Source organism: Onychomys torridus, chromosome 10, assembly GCF_903995425.1.
Source record: "Onychomys torridus chromosome 10, mOncTor1.1, whole genome shotgun sequence".
In the NCBI taxonomy this organism is placed as follows: Eukaryota; Metazoa; Chordata; class Mammalia; order Rodentia; family Cricetidae; genus Onychomys; species Onychomys torridus.
Window position 1 is genome coordinate 98,551,917 of NC_050452.1, and position 19,038 is coordinate 98,570,954.

A 19,038-nucleotide genomic window follows, 5' to 3' on the forward strand; every position below is an offset into this window, starting at 1 on the left:
CCCCCAACAGACACACCACACTCTGCTGCCTCCCCTTTCACTTAGGATATTAATTTAAGATGCTTGTCTGTAGCTTCTTTGTGAGCTGTTATTTCTGCCCTCCTCATTCCTCAATGTGCTCAACACTGAGCTCAGGTGGGACCTCCCTTAGCCTTTTCACCTCAGGCTCAATGAATGTCTTGTCAGCATTCCCAGAGCAGCTTATATAACTCTCTCTCATACTTACAGAGCCTTCTTTTAGTTACGTTTATTGGCAAGTGTGAACAGTAAACCACTGGAGATAGGAGATCGTGCTTTATCCATCTTGAAATCTCTAATGAGCTGGTTTGGTACCTGACATATCACAGGGCCAATGGCAATCACTGAGCTGAATTCATAATGTAGCATTTATCATACTCTACTCAGGCCATCTTAAGAGCTACATATGCATGAATCTGTTTCTTCAGTAGATGCTTGATGACCTCCTAAAGGCTAGGGTAGTATCTAATTCATGTTCTGAACTCAGAATTACAAGTACACTAAATAAATCCTTACTGAATGAAAAGCAACTAGAAACCTAACTTAGCTACCAGCAGCCTCTTAAAGTATCTATGTTTCTAGGGATCAGGAGCTTAAAATTGGAATCTGAACACCAAATCAACCAAGTAATACTGACACTAGCTAGCTTTAAAACTATGAAAATATGTACGAAGGCTGGAGATGGCTCAGAGGTTAAGAGCACTGGATGTTCTTCCAAAGGTCGAGTTCAATTCCCAGCAACCACATGGTGGCTCACAACCATCTGTAATGACATCTGATACCCTTTTCTGGCCTGCAGGCAAAACATGCAGGCAGAACACTGTGTACATAATAAATAAATCTTTAAAAACAAAACAAAACAAAACAAAAAACGGGCATTGGTGGCGGTGGTGCATGCCTTTAATCCCAGCTCTTGGGAAGCACAGCCAGGTGGATTTCTGTGAGTTCAAGGCCGTCCTACATGGAGAAACCCTGTCTCAAAATAACAACAACAACAACAAAACAAAAACAAAAACAAAAACAAATTATGTATGCTAGGCCTGATGGTGCACACCTGCAACCCCAACACTTAAGAGCAGAAACAAGAGGAATGTCTAAGTTGAAGGCCCGCACAGCCTAGTAGGGAGACTTTATCGCCAAAAACTAGCTCTACAAAAGCTAAATGCCCAATGAGTATTTACAAAGCTTTACTAGGTGGGCCATTGGGTAAAAGGTGAGTACCTTCCACACAGTTGAAGATAAGACTCCCACACATTGTCATCCAACCACCACATATGCATCGTGGTGTATGTATCTCCCTAACTATTTCAAATATAATTTTAAAAGAATTTTAGAGCTTCCCCTAGAGGATATAGCTCAGTTGGTAGCATGCTTGGCTAGCAAGGTTCTACCTCTGGGTTTAATCTCCAGTACCTCATAAAGGGGACAAAGTGCTATACACTGGTAATTCTAGCACTTGGAAGGTAAAGGCAAAAGGATCAGAAATTCAAGGTCACCTTTAACTACACAGCAAATCTGAAGACAGCTGAGCTATATGAAACCCTATCTCAATTAAAAAAAATAAATAAATCAATAGTTTTCCCCCACTATTGTACCTGCAAATAGGTACATTCATTATACATGCAAATGATTATAGAATTAAGGGCTGGAGTATGTGTAGCTCAGTGTTAGATCCTAGTACAAGATCCTAGGTTCAAACTCCAGTATCTCCAAAAATATACAAGTATATACAAATTTGGGCCTGGAAAGATGGCTCAGCACTTAAGAGCATGTACTGCTCTTGCAGAGGACCTGGGTTCCAACCCTAGCACCTTCTCCTCAATGCCCTCTCCTGGGTTCAGTAGGATGGTGCATGAACTTGGTGCCCAGGAATTCACACACACATACACATGTAAATAAATAAAAGCTGGACATTGGTAGTGCATGCCTTTAATCCCAACACCGGGGAGGCAGAGGCAGGTGAATCTCTGTGTTCAAGGCCAGTTTAGTTTTTTTTTTTTTTTTTTTTTTTTTTGGTTTTTCGAGACAGGGTTTCTCTGTGTAGTTTTGGTTCCTGTCCTGGAACTCACTCTGCAGACCAGGGTGGCCTTGAACTCACAGAGATCTGCCTGACTCTGCCTCCTGAGTGCCGGGATTAAAGGTGTGCACCACCACCACCACCACCACCCAGCTGGCCAGCCTAGTCTTATAGAGCAAGTTCCACATCAGCCAGGGCTACACAGAGAAACCTTGTCTTGAAAAAAAAAGAAAAAAGAAAGAAAGGAATAAAACACGTTTTTAAGGAACAGAAAAGCATTGGAAGCACCACTCTTTGTCTTCTGACATAGGGCTCTGACTCTCTAGCACAGGCTAGCCTCAAACTTGAAGCAGTCTTATTGCTCCTGCCTCCAGAGTACTAGGACTATAAGTAGGAGCCACCACACCAACTTTAAGAAATATATTTTCAAATAAAGAGCATGCCTAGACATTTTCTGGATTAGTTTCTAACATGGAGCTTTTGAGACAAAAATTTTGCTGGCACAGACTGTAATCCTAGGATTCTGGAGGGTAAGGAAAGAGGGACACTAGTGTGAGGCCGGCCGGGCTGTATATAGAGACCCTGTTATTTCCCCTGCCCTATGAAAATGCCACTGGTTTCTGACTTTTTCAGATCACAACTATTCTAGTTTACTACCCTGAGTTTCTACATTACAAGCCAAAAACTGAACTCTCTAATGGTGACAGGTAATTTAAGAAAAACTTTTATCTCGTTATTCAAAAATCCCTAGTAAATTTTACATCTGACCAAGGAAAACAAAAACAAAATCACGTATATTCAGTGAAATGAAAAACTGCCATAACTCTTTCCCATGAATGCACAGGCACAATGTCACCTCACCTGGGACACGCCAGCTCTGGCTTGATGAGCTTTCTTCTGGTCACCCCAGTTCCCAGTGGCTAAGGAGTATTTTAGCCCATCAGATATGATTCTAGTTTTAATTGCCAGCTCCAAGTTAAAGTCCTTCCCACGGTCAATAAACTTCTGTGCATAGATCCGTACTTCTTTCAGCAAATTCTTAAACATTCTACAAATAAGACAGTGTACTGTAAATAGAAAAGTCTACAAAACTCTTCAACAGAGACAATCCCACCCACAAAAAAGGCCCTGGCAGGGTAAGTCTGTATCACTCTTTTTAGGTTCACATACTCTATATACACATGGAGTACAATTAAGACAAAGTACTAAAGAAAAAGTCTTTAGTGAGGCAATGATCAAAAAAGGCTAAAATGTACTGATCAGGCATCTGAGGAAATGGGGCAGTTAACAAAAGTATCTCTGAAAGCATATGGACATGAGTTTAAATCCGCAGTCCTCATGTATAAGGAGGCCATGGGAGCCACTCTGGGACACTAAGGAAGACCTACTTATAAATGAAGTGATGAATTCTCTCTACTTAGGCATTCTGTAATTCCTTACCCTCTAAATAAGAATGCTAGCAGAGGCCCAGCAAGATCCAATCTTTTGTTTCCATAGTGATCTCTGTCGTCTAGTTCTCTTCTACCCAAAGCTGCTAGAAGTAACCTATGAACCATATACCTAGAAAAGAAAATGAAAACACTTCATTTTTGGCTTTTCGTGACATATCTCAAAACACAGCTCATAACAAACACCCTTAGCTTTAATGAAAACATCTCAATAGTAACTTAGCAAAGATTCTCAAATAGTAAAATTAACTTACCCCAAGAAATAGGCTTTTTTGGTCTCACAGAAATCACTGACACCAACATGAGGCAGCATTTCTTTCTGTAAGACTTCTTTTGCATATTTAATTCTTTTCTCCTTGGTAACACCAGGCTTTGCCCCTCTTGAACCAATGAAGTTTAAGGCAACATTCTGTTCTTGGATGACAAAGGCTTCATCAAGAGATGGTTTAACCTACCAAACAATTTACAGTAAACTTTTATCAGATTTATATTTTTGCCTAATGTGGCTTTATTAATATGTGGAATAACTCTCTAACCTATTGCTAGAAAGTCAAGGGATCACAATATTTCAGACCTAGAAGGTTCCTCAGAGATATAGATCTGTCAAAATCCACCCAGTGTAAACGATTCGGTTTCTCGAAAAATACAAGTAATTCCATTAATTTAAAAGTAGCATGTTTGCTTTTTATATTTTAATGACCAATGTTTTAAAACCAAAAACAAGATATTCTTCTAGATATTTCAAATATATTTAGAGAAGTTTCATGATGCAATTAAAATTTGCAGAGCTACAAATGAATAGTTTTCTTTTCGGTGCTTGTTGGAGAAACACTTAACCTATAAATGAAATCACTCACTGCACCGAAAAGGAGACTACTTCAACACTGCACTGTTGGACTGACCCATATTCCATGCCTGATACTATCCATGGCCTCGGAGCAATCAAGTTAATAGTTTGCTATCTAGGAAAGGGTTGGCTAAAATAATTCTTGCTAGGACTGTAACTCACTGTCTGAGAGCTTGCCTAGCACATGAGGACCTAGGTTTTAATCTCCAGCACTCCTACTCCCACCGACCCCCCAAAAAAGCTTTTTCCTAGGGCTGGAGAAATGGCTCAGAGGTTAAGAGCACTGGCAGCTCTTCCAGAGGACCCAGGTTCAATTCCCAGCACCCACATGGCAATTCACAACTGTCTATTAATTCCAGTTCCTGGCCTTCTGACACCTCACACAAACATGCAGACAGAACACCAATGCATATAAAATAAAAATCAATTATTAATTTTTTTCCTGAGTTCTATTTCAATTTTAAAGTTCTCAATTTCCAATTGTACACAAGAGTGGACATAATAAATCAGGGTAGCAATTAGTAGTTTGGCATCTATAATTACCCCTCAATCATATATCCTATCATATATATGGAAATGCTTTTCTAGAATGTGGCTTCAGTGTGTTCTCTTATTCATCCATAGTTCTAAACATACAAATCCTAATTCTGGAACCAAAGGTCAGGAAAAAGCTGTATACACTGGTCAAGGCCAGACATGGTGGCACATGCCTGCAATCCCAGCACTGGAGAAACAGAGTCGAGAAGACTGCCAGCCTGGTACACACAGTGAGATCTAGGCCAATCTGGGCAAAAAGCAAGACCCTGCCTCAAACAAAAACAATAAAATTTCCAGAAGTACGGTGGGTCAAGCAATTACTTTTTAAAAGAAACCTGGTATCACTGTTATTACAAAATTATTTGGGTAAGGTTATTGGGTTTTGAAAAAAAGGCATAACAATTAAAATGTACTTTCAGAAGATTAAAAATTATGCATTCTGTGAATATTGAATATGAAGCCTATACTTCATAAGAACTAAAAGAACAGACAATAATTTTCAAAAACCAATATATTTAAAGCCAGTCAATTCTTTTACTTCACCGAGACAGGTTTGGTGGCAGACACCTTCCCTTACTGACCCATCTGCTGGCTCTAATGTCACTATTATTATTAGTTTGTGTGCTGTGGAGGCTGGGGTCTACTCTGCAGATCTGGTTGTCTCCATCCACCTTTATATATGTTCTGGGTACTCAACTGAAGTTTTCAGGCTTTCAGTAAGAACTTTTAACTTCTGAGCCATCTTGCCAAATTGATTTATTTTTTAATTTCTTTCTTTTCTTTTTTTTCTTTTTTGAGCTGAGGATCGAACCTAGGGCCTTGCGCTTGCTAGGCAAGTGCTCTACCACTGAGCTAAATCCCCAACCCTTTAATTTCTTGATTTTAATAATTATACTATGTTGAGTGGTGGTAGCGTACACCTTTAATCCCAGCACTTGGGAGGCAGAGGCAGGCAGACCTCTATGAGACTTGAGGCCAGCCTGGTCTACAAAGCAAGTTCCAGGACAACCAGAGCTGTTACACAAAAGAAACCATGTCTCGTAAAAACAAAACAAAACAAAACCTAACTATACTATGATTATATCAATGAATGTTCTGTTTCCTAGGAAATAAACACTGCACTAAACCAGCATGACATCTACAACTTATTCCCAAATGGTCCAGAAAAGAGTAAGGTAGAAAATGTGACAAACCTAACTGAATCTGAATAAAGAAAGTTCTAGTACTATTCTTTCAATTTCCCTGAAAGTTAGAGATTCTTTTTTTGTGGAGCTGAGGATGGAACCCCAGGCCTTGTGCTTGCTAGGCAAGCACTCTACCACTGAGCTAAATCCCCAACCCTGAAAGGTAGAGATTCTTTCAAACAGAAAGTTTAAAAACAAAAACCAGCTATCAACTACTCCTCTTCCGTTTTTTCCTACACTGCACAGCCTGGCATTTTCCGTTTCCTCATGGTCACTTCCTCACGCTGCTTCAGTGCACTCCAGCAGCCTCCACTTTTCAAGTCTCTTTCGTAGAGAACTGTCGGGAGGAGACTTGGCTGAGCTGAGCTTTCACTACGTGACAGTAAATGCGCAGGTGCGTGGCAGGTACACTGCTCCTAAGAGCATGCCTGCTGCTTTAATATCAGCGTAATCACAATCTCTAAGCTTCTTACAAACAGGAAACATTCATGTGCTTTCTCATTACCATTTCCATCATCTCTGGGTCTTCAAAGTCATAAATGATATGTTCTAAAATATCTCTATCAGACACAAAACCTAGTGCTCTGAACACAATTATGATGGGAACTTCCTGCTTGATGTATGGTAAAGTTGCCACGATGCGCTGGCCTATAGCACTCTTCTTCGCACCCTAGAAAAGAAATGTTATCAGAACACGAACATACAAGAGCTCAGAGAAACACAAAATAGCAAATGGCTCATTTAGTGCATATGTTATACATTTCAAAAGAAGCATGTCTATCCATTGTCCAAAGCTTCTTTTAAAAACCACTGAAACAGCCGGGTGGTGGTGGCAGTGCACACCTGTAATCCCAGCACTTGGGAGGTAGAGGCAAGTGGATCTCTGTGAGTTCAAGGACAGCCTGGTCTACAGAGCTAGTCCAAGACAGGCTCCAAAGCTACAGAGAAACCCTGTCTCAAAAAAACAAAAAACCACAAAAAAACAACAACAAAAAACTACTGAAATAAGCTTACTAGTTTTTTGTTTTTTAATTAGCCCAGCTGTCCTAGAACTCACAGTGATCTGCCTGCCTGTGCCTCTGGAGTGCGGAGATTAAGGGTTTGCACCAACACACCCAGCAGGCTAACTGCTTTATGAACAAGCTGGTCATTTAAATCTAAGAGAACTTTAATTATCTACCATCTGCTTGCCAAGATTCTCTAAGAACCACCAAATACCACATCTGGAAATGACTTTGGCTGCCACAGAATAAAAAACGACTGTTACCTTGCCATCCCCTGTCCACAGTAGGAGAGGAACAAAAAGTATGTGAGGGGTGCTGGGGAAATTGGTGGTTAAGAGCACTTGCTGTTCCTGCAAAGGACCCAGGTTCGGTCCCAGCACCCATATAGCAACTCACAAGTATCTTTAAGTTCAGTCCTAAATGACCTTATGCACTCTAATGATCTTTGTGACTATTAGGAATGCACATTGTGTACATACATACACAAGAGACACAAGACTTATATACATCAAAATAAATCAAGAAATAGGGCCGGGCGGAGGTGGCGCATGCCTGTAATCTCAGCACTCGGGAGGCAGAGGCAGGAGGATCTCTGAGTTCGAGGCCAGCCTGATCTACAGAGCTAGTGCAGGACAGGCTCCAAAGCTACAGAGAAACCCTGTCTCGAAAAACAAACAAACAAACAAACAAATAGATTAAGGGTGCTGGTCATTGTATGAATGTCTTTAATCCCAGCACCCAGAAGCAGAGGGGCAGATCTCTGTGAGTTTCTGGACCACCAGGGCTACATAGAGATCCTTTCTCAAAATACGTTAGGTTAAAAAGAAGAAGTAATATGGGAAAAGCTAAGCACAGAATGAAAAGTAAATATGAAGTCAGAGCTCATCTATTTGGATACTCTCTAAATGAACGGCCTCTCATGTGTAAGCATCTCTTCTCTAGTTTCTTCCTCTTGAACTGTATACACATACAAACCCCAAAAAAGTTACCAGCCCATGCTAACATAGTTTCCAGTTTTAGTCATAGTTCTCAGCTTCAAATCTGTTCTACCTCCTGCTGACCTCACAATTTCAGTCATGATTCCACTGTCATTCCCCTCTCCCACTCCCCAACTCCTCCCATGGGAAGCTTATTCCATCTCACATGTTTATCCAGAAACAAGTATAGATATTAAACTCAAATCTTCATCTTGAATCTTAAGCTACATCGTCAGCTTTTGTCTCTCCAACTACTATTCGGGTGTTTCTACTTGGACATCTAACATTCCCTTCAGTCAATTATTTGTATCACCATCAAGATGGGTCAGGTGGTAAAGCCTTGAGACCTGACTTCAATAATCAGAATCCACAAAGAAGGTGAAAGAGAACTGGCTCCAGAGTTGTCCTCTGGCCCACGTCCCTGCCCTATCATCACCTACACATACAGGATAAACATTTTAAAATTGGTTTTAGTGACTAGAGAGATGACTCATCAAGTAAGAATGCTGGCTGTTCTACCACATGGCAGAGCTCAACCTTCTTTAACTCCAGTTCCAGGAGACCCCTCTTCTGGCCTCCCTGGACATCTGGTGCATGTAGTACACAGGCATTCATGCAGGCTCCCTCCCATACACATAATAAAATAAATCAAATTTTCTTTTTAAATAGCACTTCAGCAGACTGAGAAGATGCCTCAGTCAGTGAAGGATCTGCTGCAGCAAGCATGAAGGCCTGAGTTCCATCTCCAGAATCCACACAAAGAGCTGTGCATGAATCAAGAACACTGCTCTTCCAGAGGACCCAGGTTTGCATCCCAGAACCCACATGGCAGCTCACAACCATCTGTAACTCCAGCCTCAGGGGATCCAACACCTTCTGGCCGATGTGAGCACAGCACACACGTGGCACAGATATACATGCAGGAAAAACACAAACACAAATTTCAAAATAAGAAGCTACATGTGGTGGCTTCCACTTGTAATCTCCACAATGGGAAAGCAGAGACAGAGGGATCCCTGGGGTTAATTGGTTAGCAACCTTATTCTATTCAGAGAGCTGCAGCTCAATGAGACTCTCCAAAACAAAGTGGAGGGCTTCTCAGGAATGACATTCAAGGTTGTTCTCCAGCCTCTACATGAACACACACACACAATTTTACTTCAGGACAAGCAGAAGATTAAAAAACAATCCTATATCATACAGTTACCACATCCAAAACTGTCTTGCTTAAAACAGAATTCGCATATGAAAATAGAAGGGGACATTGGTAAAAGAAGTGATTATCCAAATTCTCCTCAAATGTGCACTGTGGCATGTGTGCACATGCACATACACACACTAAATAAATGTACTTTTTTGTTTTGTTTTGTTTTTTGTTTTGTTTTTTTGAGACGGGATTTCTCTGTATAGCTTTGGAGTCTTTCCTGGAACTCACTCTGTAGCCTAGCCTGGCACCGAAATCACAAAGATCTACCTGCCTCTGCCTCCCGAGTGCTGGGATTAAAGGCGTGCACCCAGCTATAAATGTGATTTTTAAAAAAATATTTTAGTTAAGAAAATAATCTGGTGGGGCTGGAGACATGACTCAAGGACTAAGAGCATGTACTGCTCTTGCAGAAAAGTCAATTTCCACCACCAACATTGAGCAGCTCCTAACTGCCTGTGAATACAGCTCCAAAGAGATCCTTTTTAAGCAACTGCACTCACATGCACATATCCACATATAAACACACACATACACATAATTAAAAATAAATAACTCAGGCACAATGGCACACACTTTTTAATCCCCACACTTCAGAGCCAGAAGTAGGCCTCTCTGTTAAGTCCAAAACTAGACGAGTTCCAGAAAAAACTGAGCTACATAGTTAGAACCTGGCTCAAAAAACAAAAAATAAACAAAATCTTAAAAAAAAATATAGTGTGGTAAATTATAAAACAAGAAATAAGACAGAGCTGGGGATGTAGCTCAGTGATAGAGCCCTTTCCTAGAATGTACAAGGTCCTAGGTTCAATGCTCAGTACAAAAATAAGTAAACCACAAAGGAACAGCCCAAACGTCATATATCCCAGGACACAGCATACCTGTCCTCCTCTCGCGAGCATGCTAACCCATATGGTACTGGTGGGTCGGGATGAATTCTCCAGACACGAGCGACATTCTCCTGTGTAGGCGTATTTGGAATCCTTTTTGGCAAACACATAGACTGTGTTTGTTGCCATTTTCTCTTGAGCTATCAGAACCTACAGATACAGTAAAAAGTTACAGTCAAGAAACCCTAAACGTCATTCACTAAAGTGGCAAGAAGCAAACCTTATTTTATTTATTTATTTAATTGGTTATTTAGTCAGTCATACAGGCTCACACTTTGTAAAATATACAAGCTTCAACAACTGGCCAAACTTTTAGCACATGTTACATACAACTACACAAAGCTTTAGTTATGTTACGTTTAGCTGTCATGCCTTAATAATTCAACTGTCACTTTCAGGTTATCTGCAGGAATATGCACTTTTTTCTTTTCTTTTTGTAAAGATTTATTTGTGTGTGTGTGTGTGTGTACACAGGTACTCATGGAGGCCAGAGGAGGGCATCAGATCCCTGGAAATGGAATTATAGATGATTATGCCACTCCATGTGGGGGCGCTGGAAACCAGATTCTGATCCTCTGCAAGAGTAGCAAGTGCTCTTATCATCCTCTGAACTGTCTCCACCCCCGAGAAGGTACACTTTTTAACTGAACTGTAATAATTTAACTGTTAACCATCTTTATTAGCGCCACTGTACCTTTTCTGATCCATTAATAATAAAGTAGCCCCCGGGATCCAGAGGACACTCGTTCAGCTCGCACAGGTCACGGTCTGTTAGGCCATTCAGCAGGCAGTAAGTGGAGCGTAGCATGATGGGGATCTTCCCTATGAAGGTTTTCTGGTGCTGAGTCTGCAGCTGCTCCTCACCCTCTTTAATGACCGTCTTGGTTATGTCAACATAAAGCGGGGCTGAGTACCTTCCAACAAAAGTGGGTCAGAGGTGGCCATGAGTTGTCTGCGAAAGCAACCAGCTACGGCACATTTTCTGAATTTTATTCAATGTCAAGTGATAACAAAGAAAAAGGTATCTCTTACGTGAGATTTCTTAACCTGGCTTCATTCGGCATCATTGGTGAAGGGGCACCATCTCTTTCCCAATGAGTAGGTTTGGAGAGGTAAATTTGTTCAAATTTCAGTAAATATCTTGGCTGAAATTAAACAAAAAGCATGAAAAGAATAAATAATTTTCCCTATACAAGTTTTGAAGGCCAGGCTCTTAGTCTTAGTGTATGTCTTGAAGACCAATGTGAGAGAATCAGGAGTTTAAAGCCAGGCCTGGCTATATAGCAAGATCTTATTTCAAAACACATATTAAAAGTTTTAATGACTATTTTAATTGACATTAGCATTTTAAGTAGAAGCAACTCTACAAACTGATAAAAATTCATCAATTTTACTAATGTGAAGATATTCTAAAATTAAAATTTATATTACAGTGATATGGTTTGTCACTTTTGTTATGATTTATTTTTATGCCATCCATGGTGGCACATACCTTTAATCCCAGCACTCAGGAGGCAAGAGCAGGCAGATCTCCCTGAGTTTGAGGCTAGCCTGGTCTACAAAGCAAATCTTAAAAAAGAAAATTCTATTTCTGGATAATGTGGTAATGTGTATACTGTCTTTGAAAGTGAATGCTGCCTGTGTAAGTACCTAAGGAAGCCAAAAGAGGGTATGAGAAACTCAACAGGAGTGGAAGGAACCAAACTCAGATCATTCATCTCTCCAGCCCACAGAGATGTTCTCTTATATCTGATTGCTTCCTTAAAGAAGACAAAGAAGTCTTTTTTATTGGGAGTGGGAGAGTTGAGAAATGATCTCATTTAGCTCAAAATGGCCTCACTATCCATCTTGACATTATATCCAAGGCTGGCTTTCAAGTCCTGACCCTCCTGCCTCTTCCCTCACACGCTGAGATTCCAGGTATACATTACTATGCCTGGCTCAAACAGACTTCTGCTACCATAAGTAAACAAAAAATTGCATATGACATCCTCTCTAAATTTATTTCAAAAAAAAAAAAAAAAATCAAAACTGATTTCAGCCCCACGGAGGCATTTTACTTATGTTTTACTTCCCTAGAAAAGGACTCCAAAATTTTCTCCCGTGTATTTTCATCCTGCTTCCTCAGGGAACACAATGTCGGCTGAGGTTGTCAGTACCATGAAACCAAACAGACAGAATGGCAGCATATTCTACTATTTATAGATCTTAGTGCTACTCAAATCTGGGGCTGACCACCCCACATTTCTTTTCCCACCTATGAGGTGCACAAGCATTTTTCTGGGTCTGAAATCATCGATGATTTCAAATTCACCAATGTAACAACATTCCATCATGACAGTTAGAAACGAGACTGTGTAGGACTTGGCACATGGCCTGATAAGGACCTGGTATTTGTCTTTCTTCTCAAACCTGTTGATGCTCTTGAAAACATCAGCCAGGAAATTTACGTGTAACATGATGGCACTATGCAAGTGCAGAGACATACTGCAAATCAAAACCGATTTCTAGTAATGATCTACACATTTTCATGTACACTTTCCTTGTTGAGGATGGAAATTACGGTGTCCAAAGAACAACAACAACAACAAAAAGATAAATTCATTCAGAATGAGGTTTCCCTAATCAACAGGAAAAAAACAAAACTCTTCAATTAGTCCTGTTTTTAAAACCCAAACCTTCCTATAAAAGTGACTTCCAATCTGACTTACTACAGCTAAGTCTGAAAAAGAGGAAAAGGCCAAGGATATAGCTCAGTGGTAGAACCCTTGCCTGGCCTACATAAAGTCCTATCTATGATTCCCATTACCTAAAGCAATCCATGGGAGGAACTATTTTGAAAGAAATAAATGCAGGATTTCTCTCATTACCAAGTCTCAGAGACAGACTAAGCGGGTATTTATGCAGGAAATAATACTGACACTCCTCTCCCAAGCTAGAGTAAGCAAAAGACAGAGAGTTGGAAGAGTCAGCGAACCAAGGGAAGTAAGCCTCCACTTTTCCTGTCCAACATTACCCTAGATGTCACCTCCAGTTGGCGCCCAACGTTCATGGTACGAATTCATGAAAAAGCCTCTTGCCTGTGGCCTTGTGAGCCCTAGCTCAGGCCCAAGCTACACTCAGTGGTGTCACACGCCAGTAAGATTTGCTGAAAGAGGCAGGGACAGAGACAGGAGGATCCCGAGTTTGAGGCCGGCCTAGGAGAAGCTTTGGCTGGGGCAGAGACACAAACAGTGTCGGTGGGACCATGGAGGCAGTGGCTGCTGCTTCGAGTTGCTGGCTGCTTCTCATCGTGTTGGTGATTGCGGTGATGCTGCTACCTGGAACAAAGAATTTACTGCTGCTTGTTCAGAGAAGAATTGCCAGGACCAGTGTGTTACAAGAAAGCATCGGAAAAGGTCAGTTTGGAAAAGGTTGGCAAGAGAAATGCTGGGGAGAAATTTCTGTGAAGATTTTCTCTTCTAGGGAAGAACGTTCATGGTTCCGAAAGACAGACAGACATGAGATTGTGATTGCTCCAAACCACAGAGGCGGCACCAAAAAAAAAAAAAAAAAAAAAAAAAAAATCTAAAGGGAACCATGATCATGCCTAACAGTGACTTTGAAATCTTCAAAAGGATGATGGGACTCCACAATGATGATGCCACATGGACTATGGTAAAGCCATTAACATCATGGAAAGATCGACTTTGGACTACAAACTGCTCAGGACAATTTCGAGATGATCCAGCCTGACAGACTACTTGAACAAGGACTTGAAACAAGCCCTGCACTTTCTCATTATGCAGCAGCTGGACAAATGATACAGGACTTGACAATTAACCCAAAAATAGAGTTTTTGTTTAAAAAAGAAAAAGGAGAATATAGATATGAGGTAGATCACTGAATCTACTCTGAGAAAAAAAGATGAAGAAATAATGGGATAAATGGGTAGATCACTGAATCTACTCTAAAAAGAAAAAAAAAGATATAAAAATGACAAAAGGTAGATTACTGAATCTGTTATGAAAAGAAAAATACTTTTAAAAAGGGAACTACTTGTTTTAAATAGGATAAGTACTGAAAAATTTTTGGTCTGAGTTTATCAAATGTTACTGGACTGGACATTGTTATATATAATGGAGTTTTTCGCCTGAATCTGTCAAATGTTAATGGACTAGACATCATTAATGTAATCTTGACTGTGTATATTGTATATAGTTATTGGATATGATTTTTCTTGAATTAGTTATAAGGTTTTTTAAATTTTAGACAAAAACAGGGGAAATGTGGTGGGTATTGTGTTCCCTGAAATATTGTGTGTTCCTCGAAATAAACATATCTGGGGTCAGAGAACAGACAGCCACTAGAACAAAGCCAAAAATGGTGGCTAGATAATGGGTCAGAGCAAGCCCTAACAGAAGTTGGGCGGTGGTGGCACACGCCTTTAATCCCATCACTTGGGAGGCAGAGCCAGGTGGATCACTGTGTGTTCAAGGCCACTTTAGAAACAGCTAAGCATGGTGACCCAAGTCTTTAATCCCAGAAACATAACCTTTAACCCCAGGGAGTGGGGGCAGAAAGAGAAAGGTATATAAGGCGTGAGGGCCAGGAACTAAGGAGAAAAAAGCATGTAGTGAGTAAAGCATTCGGCTGGTTAAGCATTCAGGCTTTCCGAGCACAGTTTAGCTGAGAGCCATTGGGATGAGGATTCAGAAGCTTGCAGTCTGAGGAAACAAGATCAGCTGAGGAACTGGTGAGGTGAGAAAACTGTGGCTTGTTCTGCTTCTCTGATCTTCCAACATTCACCCCAATAATCTGCCTCAGGTTTGATTTCATTAATAAGAACTTTTAAGATTCCTACTACATCCAGTGTAGGCTCCTGTACAATCTTCCCTTGTCTCTGGCCCTTCCCATCTCAAGTCTACACCAGTTATGTTTTATACACTCCTTTGACAGTCCTTCAACAATCTCTCCCTTGATGATCTGACTAGATCACACCTTCACCTAAGACAAAGCCAGACACATCAAATGTCACCCAATGCTTACTGTGGGTGCCACCTAATTCTTAAGCCAAGTACATCAACTACTTTCTTTTGGAAACACCTAAGCCATCTTGCTGAGGAAAGTTATTCCTGCCTTCATTGTCAACTGAAGTTCCCATCTTTTCCAATCAGCCTAGCCTTAGAAATGGCTTCTTCGTGCAGTATTTACCATAATGGCACTCAGAATTTGTGTAACTTTTAACTCTCCTCTTATGCAAAGACCATGAAGAGAAAATGACCCAGGGACATAAAAAGGTACATTCTCTAACACAGTCCCTGAAAAGCCAATTTACTTTTGCTTTTAAGGCAAAATTCTGTGCAGCAGCTCCAATTAGAATAAGAGTGACAGATCAGCCCCTATATTATACTCTAGAGAAAAGAGACTAGACCACTAGAAATAGTAACCTTTCTTTCTCTAGCTCTCTTTCAGAGACTGTCCCTACTTCATGTAGCTTTACAATTTCCCTGTCTCTCAGAATGCAACATGCTCCCGCAGCTGCCTCTCTACTTCTCTGCAACTGTTGATGATCAGTCATTATTTTGGGCTTCTTTAAAACACTTATTTAAAAAAACAAAAACATGAGATTATACCATTGCTATGATAAAATAATTTGAAAAATGCCTATGTATAAATTAAAAATTTTAAGTGAAAAAATTAAACCAACTATTATACCTGAGTAATTTCCCTTTTTGATCTCATATTGTGATCATGTATTCCATGCAATAAATAAAAATCAAGAGGCTGGGCATGGTGACATATCTATTATTCCACTACTCAAGAAAGCTCAGTCAAGAGGATCATGAATTCTAGGCCAGCTCTAGTTAGAGAGAGACACTTTGCCCTAAATAAATAAACCAATGAGAAATAGTCCTTCAAGCTACAATTCTTAGACTGCAGAGGATCACAACATCAGACATGGGTCATCTAAAGCAACATAACTATTTCTAGCTCACTTCTTTCAGGTAGGTGTTCATACTGAGTACCCTCTTCCCAACTACTAATGACTCACTAAGGGGGTGTGTGGGGAGCAGGAGGGGTGCATGCCTGTAAATCCCAGCTACTAGGAAGACTGAGGCAGAAGGCTACAGAGTTCAAAGCCAGCCTGGCAACAGAGCCCATTCAAGGCCAGCCTGGGCAACTTACCAAGACCTTGCCATGAAATAAAAACTAAAAAAGAAAGGAGACAGAGCTCAGGGTAGTCTTTACCTAGTGTGCACAAGGCCTGACAGTCCATCCTAATACCAAAAGATACATATTACCTGAAAGGAGATTAAGGCCTTAGATTAAATCCAGAGCTAAGTAGATGTGTTGTACATACACTGCAAATGCTGCTGAGAGAGAGGTGTGCTGGTACTGGACCGGTGGTACTGGACTAAGACCCAGGCCAATACTCCCCTTTGCCTGTGCACCATGAACGCAACCTTCTTACCGGCTCTTCAACTTCCCCACTGGCGTGCTGAGCCTCAGCCTGCAGGTCAATCGGAGGTGCGTCTTCCACAATTCTTTGAACAGACATCTGAATAAACTCATCGAAGGAATCCAACTGCTGTCTGACCAAGCCTTTTTCATCAAAGTAAGAACTAGGAAAATATTAAGTTCATTATCAGTTGCAACTCACTTGTTTTCTAGCATATTTCCCCATTTTCATTTAATCCAATTCAACAAATACTCGATGAAATGTCAATCGATATATGACAATCACTGCATAAGGCCAGGAGTATTGTAGACAGTATTATGTTTTGGAGGGGAAAAGTGGGCAAAATAACTAAAGTACAACAGAACTATAAGGCAGCTTTGCTTTCAGATTGCCATGTTACTACATACAATGTGACTGTCGGTGTCATGGTCACACTGGTAAGTGTGTAGCTTCCTAACACAACAGGTTATTACTTTATCACTTGCTTGCTTTTGCATGGACTTGTCCCTATGTTTTACTTCAGCTCAGTTACATTTAGAAATGGGTAGGAATTTGGACTAACTACAACTTGGATATGTGACTTTACTCATTTATAGTAATTTAAAAATACAGAATTAGATTAGCATCACAAGTAATATAGTAAGTGCATCTAATATAGTATGCTACACAATTACAAGGAAAGTCAGACAAACTACAACCCACAAGTACTGTACAAAGTAATGGACCTGAGTTCTTATTTTTAAAAAATACAAACTGTTTCAGATTGAAGGAGGCAGAAAAATAAGTCTTGAAACAAAATGTATGGGGCTGAAGAGATGGTTCAATAGTCAAGAGTCCATATTCCTGGTGCTAGAGACATAGCTCCTCGGTCAAGAACAGGCAGCTCTTCCATAGGAGCCAAGTTCAATACCCACATGGTAGTTCACAATCATCTCTAACTCCAGTTCCAGAAAATCTCATGCCCTCTTCTGGCCTCCGTGGACACCTGCATACACTGCACACACAAACTCACACAGGCATATAAACACACAAAAAGTAATAAAATAAAATAAAAAACTAAAAACAAACCAGATATGGTGGTGCAAGCCTTTAATCCCAGCACTCAGGAGGCAGAGGCAGGTAGATCTCTGTGAGTTCAAGGCCAACTTAGTCTACAGAGTGAGTTCCAGTATAGCCAGGGCTACATTGAGAAACTCTGTATTGAAAAAAAAAAAAAAAGAAAAAAAAAAGAGGAAAAGAAAATACCTAAAAACAATTACAAAATGTGTAACACTCATAGAACTGAAGCAGCAAGTTCCAGCTCAGGTTAGCCTACACAGTGAGACTCTGCCTCAAAAAACTAATGCACAAAAATAAATTCTAGTAGATAGCCCTAGGTCCAGGATAAGATGGGGGAAAATGTTTTTTGCTTTGCTATAAAAACAAGTGAAGGGGGCTGGAGAGACAGCTCAGAGGTGAAGAGCACTGCTTGCTCTTCCAAAGGTCCTGAGTTCAACTCCTAGCAACCATATGGTGGCTTACAACCATCTGTAATGAAATCTGGTGCCCTCTTCTGGCCTGCAGGGATATGTGCAGACAGAACATTGTATACATAATAAATAAAAAAATCTTTTTTTAAAAAAGTGAGATAACAACAAAATGTGATTCTGTAGGTTAAAAGATTATTGCCTTGTATTGTAATTATGTAAGAGTATCTGCTACTTAATCTCCAATGTTTCTAGGGGGAAATGCACATGGAGAGGAAAAAGAAAATACAGGCTGGATGTGGTGGCACATGACTTTAATCCCAGCACTCAGGAAGCAGAGATAGGTGGATCTCTGTGAGTTCAAGACCAGCCTGGTCTACAAAGTGAATTCCAGGACAGCCAGGGCTGTTACACAGAGAAACCTTGTCTTGAAAAAAAAAAAAAAAAAGGGGGGGGGGATGGGGGTAGTATAAGGTAAATATTAGGGGCTCCAATGAAGACCATAAATTAATTCTTTAGCTTTTTCTCTAAGATAGAAATATTTAAAATAAATAAATGCAGCCAGATACAGTGATGCACACCTACAACCCCAGCACTTAGGAGGCTGAAGCCAGAGCCAGTCAGTCTTTGGCATCCAGAGCTGCATACAGTACTGTCTGGATCAAACAAAGCAACCCAGGTAAGTAACTAATGTATGGTAAGCACAGAAGGCCGAGCAAGCTCTACCTATAAGGTACAGAGTAATAGGATATCCCTCACATCTTACAGTAACTACCAAAACCTGTTCAGTTTGGTCTAAAGTTACCTGATGACAATCCAACACGCTTCTTGCCACAAATCTGGAGTGATTTCATCATCATCCTCATCATATTGCATATCTGCGAAAACAAAACACTCTGCTCATTGGCAGTAAGATGCCACTGGTTCACACCTTCCCCATTAAGTAAACTAGCACTCTGCTGAATAAGACAGTCATTTCATCCCACTTTCCCAGTTTCAGACAA

The 19,038-nt window shown here is 40.5% G+C and overlaps 1 protein-coding gene across 1 annotated transcript in view; it reads right to left on the reverse strand.

Moving 5' to 3' along the window:
• Positions 1–19,038, reverse strand: part of Polr2b (RNA polymerase II subunit B) — a 45,008-nt gene that overhangs the window by 21,502 nt on the left and 4,468 nt on the right. The window contains exons 2-10 of the mRNA XM_036200677.1: positions 18,840–18,912; positions 16,581–16,731; positions 11,159–11,271; positions 10,821–11,040; positions 10,118–10,276; positions 6,557–6,721; positions 3,738–3,934; positions 3,476–3,595; positions 2,897–3,083 (exon numbers count right to left, since the gene is read on the reverse strand). Coding sequence (XP_036056570.1) covers positions 2,897–3,083; positions 3,476–3,595; positions 3,738–3,934; positions 6,557–6,721; positions 10,118–10,276; positions 10,821–11,040; positions 11,159–11,271; positions 16,581–16,731; positions 18,840–18,912 — 1,385 coding nt within the window. The remainder of the gene's footprint in view (positions 1–2,896; positions 3,084–3,475; positions 3,596–3,737; positions 3,935–6,556; positions 6,722–10,117; positions 10,277–10,820; positions 11,041–11,158; positions 11,272–16,580; positions 16,732–18,839; positions 18,913–19,038) is intronic.